This window comes from Glycine max, chromosome 11 (assembly GCF_000004515.6).
Source record: "Glycine max cultivar Williams 82 chromosome 11, Glycine_max_v4.0, whole genome shotgun sequence".
Taxonomy (NCBI): Eukaryota; Viridiplantae; Streptophyta; class Magnoliopsida; order Fabales; family Fabaceae; genus Glycine; species Glycine max.
Window position 1 is genome coordinate 18789484 of NC_038247.2, and position 6641 is coordinate 18796124.

Below are 6641 nucleotides of genomic sequence, written 5' to 3' on the forward strand. Positions count from 1 at the left end.
CATCTTAAATTTATTTTCATTCAAAAGCAAAAATATTAAATAAATAAAGTATAATAAGAAAAAAGTGAGAAATTATTTTAAATATTTTCACGAGAATATAAGATTCTCACTCATGGGAATGAAAATATGGAGAAATATGTGTAATATGAATTCCTAGGAATGAATTATGCATGAGAATAATTTTTTAGATTTAAATATGTTTAAGGTCCTGATGAATGATCAAATTTTATTCTAAATCTCTAATAAAAAAATTTATTTGTTGTGAGTCTATGATATATTAAAACTTAATTGACAACATAGACTCAACAAAAGTTTTAATATATTATAGACTCACAACAACAAAAAAATTTATTAGAAACTCATAACAAAATTCGATCATTTATCAAGGACATTAAATATATATAGGTCTTTTTTTATTATCTTCTAACAAGCATAGGAATATGTACACATTTCAAGTAATCTAATAAAATTCCATAAAACAAACGTCCCTAATAGAATATTTATTATTAATAATAAAAATTATTTTTTATTCTAACTCTTTTTTTATTTATATATTTTTTGAAATTTAAAATTGATTATATTTTTCACCATGACATTGGTATAAAATATCTATCAATTACTAGTTTTGATGATGGCTAAACTTTATTGGAAAACTTGATTGGACACCTTTAGTAGTGTCTCCTTTACTAATTGAACTATTTTCATCCACAAGATTTGAATTCTAAACCTTACTTAGAGGAAACGAATTCAATTATACTCGGACAAACGACATGTTGATACATTTAAAATTAACTATGATAAGTCCTTTAATTTTCATATAGATATTTTATTTAAATTTAAAATATCTATGAAATGTATCGAAAACTTTGCTAATTTAATACATTAAAATAGCAAATATATTAATTTTTGCATGAATAAAATTAAACTATCAACTAAATATAATGCACTATTTTTTTTATATCAGTAGAAAGGAAAACTAGTAGGAAGGGATGGATGTTTGGAGATGAAGAGTTTGTCGAGGAAGAAAGAAACTTTTAAGACCTTTCATTAACAATTTATTAAAATTAAAAAAAGTAAATGACATTAAACATTGTGAGAACCAATGTGACATCAATAACATGATACTTCATGTGTCACGTTATTACTTATTAAAAACAAACATTTTCAAATACTAGATACTAAAATATAAAAAAAAAATAGTTTAGGTACTATAAAACTAAAAAGGACTATATTGTAGGTACTAAATATATTTAAGTCATAATTTTAAATGCAAACCTTTCTTAATAAGAAATTATGGATATTAAGATTAATTATAGATAACATAGTGAGACAATAGATCGAAAAAGTAACTGCTTGATTTTAGCATATATCACTAAATTTTTAACCAATTTATTTGAGTAGTTTTTTTTAAAAATCCAAAAATCCATTTGTCATAATTTTCTGTTTTTTATTTAAAAAAAACTTTATATAATGTCAACACCCAAAAGATTACATAATGTGAAGTTACATGGCAATTTTTGCTGGCTAAAATTGAAAGAAACCATGACTGCACAATCTAAGGAAACAAACTAGTGAGATCATATCAAGGTTCCTGCTGCAAGGAACAAGCTAAATACAGCAGCACTTCGCAGAGTGGTCTGCCCTATATGTCTTATCTTTAGGAGTCCAGGAACCTGCAAGGTTTCAACATCAAAGCTGAGTAACTAAACAAAGGAAGCTACATCATTATTCAGTAGAGTAATACCCTAGGAAAGAATAAAGAAATGCCATTGCACTTCTACAGAAAACCAGAGAAATGATTTAGTATATATATACTGCCAACAGAGACACGCGCAATAGATAGTATCCTTTAAAAGCCTCGTGGCTCGAACATGCATATGATTGACCGGTAGTCAAAGTTTGAAGATTAGATATATATGTGAAAAGGACTAAGAAGCCTAAAAGGACTAATTCATAATATACTTTTGAATATCAAAATTGTATTACTCATCTACCTACAACTTGGAAATGATAAGTATGTTATCCTAGTATTTTCTTTCAGATTGGGAATTATGATGATACAGTGATAAACAATGAATTGTTTAATTGAATACATCATATAATGTATGAGAATCAAAAACAAAATTATCTTCGTTTTTTATTATATAAACATGTAAATCAGATTTTAGAGATGCCAGGCCCAAGGGGGATATCATTATGAGAGAATTGAGCTGGATGGCAGTTAAGGAATGCTTGTGCAGCATTCTATTATATGTGCAGGGGGGAGTGCAGAGACTCCATCAAGAATCTTTTTGCCATTTTGGGAATCTAAGGTTAATTCCTTTGGTTGTGCTGCTTTCTAGCGGGTTTTGCTGTACTCTTCCAATAGCACCGCCAACAAAAGGCTGATGCTAGGTGCACCCAGCAAAATTGCTGGTGCACCCAGCAATTCATTGAAGTTACAAAAATGCCCTTCGTTTAAAAATCAAAAGTTAATAAATTTTTTTAAAAAACCTTTCTTCTTCCACGCTCCTTCCTCGTCCGTGCACCCAACATTTTTCTCCCCTTCTTCGCCTTCTTCTTCTTGGTCCAGAGTCTTCTTCCGCGCTCCTTCCTCGTTCGTGTTCTTCAGTGGTCTTCCTCGCAGCAGTCTTCTTCTTGCCGGCACAAGCTTTGGTTCTCCATTTTGGTTCCGTCCCTTCATCTTCTTCATTGGCTTTCTGTGAGCGTTTCTTCCGCCATCAATGTTAGTGTTCTAACCCCATTGGCTTTGGTTATCTGTTAGAATCGCGTTAATGGCCTTAGGATAGACGACATTGCTGTTGTTTGGTGCTGTAGGTTGAAGACGAAGTTCTTCCACGAGAAGAAGCTTCTTCCGCGCATGTGTTAGGGGACGAAAATGGAGCCAGCGGAAGAAGGTGTTCTTCTGCGGGCTCCTGCGGAAGAAAGGTGAAAGGTTCTTCCGTGGGTGCCAGCGGGTGCCTGCGGAAGAAAGGTGAAAGGTTCTTCCGCTGGATCAAGGCGGGGATCCATGTGCAGTTGGTGATTACAAATCCAAGCACCCACATGGATCCCCAAGCCTTGTGCCCTTTTTGAATATTTGACCATACTCTCTATTTTTATAAATTCTCAATTCACAATCAATCAAAGTGTTTTACTCCACATGAATCTAATTCAAAAAATCCACTCTTAAGTAATTTGAGTTTCAGGGCGGGGATGGAAAAACCCTGTCATCATGCCTACTTGAATAGCAGTGGCTCTGCTATTCAAGAGACACAGGATTACCACTGTTCAAGGCTTGTCAGAACCATTTGCATTGTGAGAAATTGCTTAGTTAATGAAGTTCGTGTGATGATATTAAGCTTTTGCATCAACCCTTTTCCATTCATTTTCATTTGATCACATCACATCACATGACATCATTGACATGTGTTTCATTGTTGATGTTAAGTTAGACAGTTCATATAATTTCTTTGATTTAACTTGAACTTAGAGATGAATTAAAGGATTTTATACCACAGTAATTGATTCTAATAGCAATGTATAAAGGAAAGAAAAATAAACCTTCTGGTTTAATAACTAGAATTGTGTCTTGAGAGAATCACAATGACAGGATTTGAGTTCTACTAATCAATTGAATTATATTTGGTGTGATTTATATATGCATTTGTTATATATGCATTTGTATGTCAATTATTTGGATAAATTATGTTGAACTAAATATATAATCTGTGGATTTGGATAAATTATGTGGATTAGTTAGAATTCCAAAGCTTTGTTACACAAATTAATTGAGTATTCTTCATGATTTCAGATCATGGTTAGAACATGAGGTCTACGTCATGTGGTAGGCACAGGTAGAGGCAAAGACCTTAGTCAGGATGTGGCTGAGGATGTTCCTTGGCGTCGTAGGCCCACTGCCTCAGCACGTAGGCAACGGGTTACCCAGAGAGTCGAGGATGTTCCTCAGTTGGCTGAGGATGTGCCTCATGCGTCTGATGGTAGCCCAGAGAGGACAGCAGCTGCCGATGATGCCGAGATAGATCGATTGGCTAGTGATGGGACAGCTGATGATGATGAGGGGTTCCCCGGTGGGCCACGTGATCCATCTATTTTGATAGGATTTGTTGATCATGTGGCACACAACATATGGAGTGGACAGGTACGTACTTATTTTATTCCAGTAATTAGAAAGTAGTTTCTTTTATTTTGAATACACAAATTTATAAACTGTTATTCAATTTAGGAGCGACTTGATCTCAAGTTGGTCTCCCATGGTAGGAAAGTAGATAAATTTGGGAGACCGACTGCTGAGATCGAAGGTATGATTGCGGCCACCGGATTGGATCCATTGATCAGGTGTTCTGTGATCACCACTGATCTTGGACTCGTATCCGCCTTTGTTGAGAGGTGGCTTAGGGAGACGAGCAGCTTCCACCTCCCAGTAGGGGAGGTGACGATCACTCTAGACGACGTTTCGTCGCTGCTGCACATTCCGATTACTGGCGCGCTGCATTCATTCGAGCCGCTGGCTACATCTGACGTAGTCGCCCTGTTGACAGAGCTACTTGAGGTCACCCCAGATGAGGCTATAGCTGAGACATGTCAGGCAGGTGGCCCTCATGTTCGGTTGTCTTGGCTTCGGGACATGTACTAGAGTAGGTGCCGGGCCAGGCAGTGGGTTGCTGCAGCTCGGACATACCTACTTCATTTGGTTGGTTGCACTCTTTTCGCTAACAAGAGTGCAACCCATGTGCACGTTGTGCACCTGCAGGCATTCGGAGACCTAGGCCAGGCAGGGGCATTCTCTTGGGGAGCAGCCGATTTGGTCCACTTGTACGATCAGCTTAACGAGGCGTCGCATGCCCCTACACGGCAGATGGCTGGTTACATTTCACTACTTCAGGTGAGTATTGGTGCTTGTAATTTAAATTAAAGTAAAATTCAATCCATGTTTGATTGATGATGTTGACTTTGTGTTTGTAGTGCTGGATTTACGAGCACTTTCCATCAGTCCAAAGGTCTGTTGTTGACGATGGTTATGCTGAGGCTAGCCCACGTGCCTGTAGGTGGCTTACGGGTAAGGCCCAGATGACCGGGATTAAGGGAGCCCCTTACAGAGCACGTATTGATGCCCTGACAGTGACCGACGTCTGTTGGATGCCATATGCTGAGAATCGGGGAGTTCGGGGCTATGACTTGATCTCCTCGTACACGGGGCAAGTCAGATGGGGTCCGATCATCGTCTACCTTCGACCAAAGAGGGTGGTTCGACAGATGGGGTACATTCAGACCGTTCCTCCGCCACCGGTTCGTGATTCGTTGACAGGTACTGATATAGACGACCGGTGGGTACACTTTTCAGACCATGTGGCGCCTACAGGGGAGCTTTGTGTAGTTCCTGGACAGGTGGCCCCAGACTACATGGAGTGGTTTTTTCAGATTTCGCACCCCTTTGTGACGCCGACGGAGGACATTGTTGAGCCGAGACCTGCGCCTCCCCCTCCCACTGATGATGACTTCTTCGAGCCACCTGTCGTCGAGGTTCCAGTCGCGTCAGATCCCCCTACGACAGAGACCCCGCATAGATTATGATTTATCTTTTTTATTGTATTTGTTTATGTATTTAATTTTTAATATTTGTTAAAACACATTGACTTAGATAATGTCTCTATTTCTTTATGTATTTAAATTATCTTTTTACTTAAATTGTTAATTTTAGTATTTTTTTATGTATGTGATAAATATAAGTTAGAAATTTTTAAAAATATGTTACAAATTTTAAAAAATAAGTTAGACATTTTAAAAAGTAAGTTAGAAATTTAAAAAAATAAGTTAGAAATTTTAATTGATTGAAACAAATAAGTTATAAATTTTAATTAAATGTAATTGATTGGACAAAATAAGTTAGAAATTTTAATTTATACTGAAAATTATTATATAGTTTAAACAGCAATAAGTTAGAAATTTCAAAAAAATAAGTTAGAAATTTTAAAAAATAAGCTACAAATTTTAAAAAATAAGTTAGACATTTTAAAAAGTAAGTTAGAAATTTTAAAAAAATAAGTTAGACATTTCAAAAAAATAAGTTAATTTTTTTTAAAAATGAGTTAGAAATTTTAAAAAATAAGCTAGAAATTTAAAAAAAAATAACTTAGTCATTGAAACAAATAAGTTAGAAATTTTGATTAAATGTAATTGATTGGACAAAATAAGTTAGAAATTTTAATTTATACTGTAAATTATTATATAATTTAAGCAACAATAAGTTAGAAATTTTTTAAAAATAAGTTACAAATTTTAAAAAATAAGTTAGACATTTTAAAAAGTAAGTTAGATTTTTTAAAAAAATAAGTTAGACATTTTATAAAGTAAGTTAGAAATTTTAACAAAATAAGTTAGAAATTTTAATTGATTGAAACAAATGAGTTAGAAATTTTAATTAAATGTAATTGATTGGACAAAATAAGTTAGAAATTTTAATTTATACTGAAAATTATTATATAATTTAAACAACAATAAGTTAGAAATTTTTTTAAAATAAGTTACAAATTTTAAAAAATAAGTTAGACATTTTAAAAAGTAAGTTAGAAATTTTAAAAAAATAAGTTAGAAATTTTAATTGATTGAAACAAATAAGTTAGAAATTTTAATTAAATGTA

At 34.2% G+C, this 6641-nt stretch overlaps 1 protein-coding gene across 1 annotated transcript; it reads left to right on the forward strand.

Moving 5' to 3' along the window:
• Positions 1–2878: 2878 nt before the first annotated feature.
• On the forward strand, positions 2879–5574 carry LOC102669219 (protein MAIN-LIKE 1-like). Its single transcript, XM_006591569.2, has 5 exons — positions 2879–2897; positions 3831–4141; positions 4226–4603; positions 4754–4885; positions 4966–5574. Exons 1-5 carry the CDS (start codon positions 2879–2881, stop codon positions 5572–5574), a joined length of 1449 nt encoding a protein of 482 aa, XP_006591632.2.
• Positions 5575–6641: the final 1067 nt, after the last annotated feature.

Excerpts from the sequence above, each read along its gene's own strand:
- LOC102669219 (XM_006591569.2), top strand. Across the intron at positions 4,142-4,225 it reads ACAACATATGGAGTGGACAG|GAGCGACTTGATCTCAAGTT; the intron begins GTACGTACTTAT and ends TATTCAATTTAG. Across the intron at positions 4,886-4,965 it reads GTTACATTTCACTACTTCAG|TGCTGGATTTACGAGCACTT; the intron begins GTGAGTATTGGT and ends TTGTGTTTGTAG.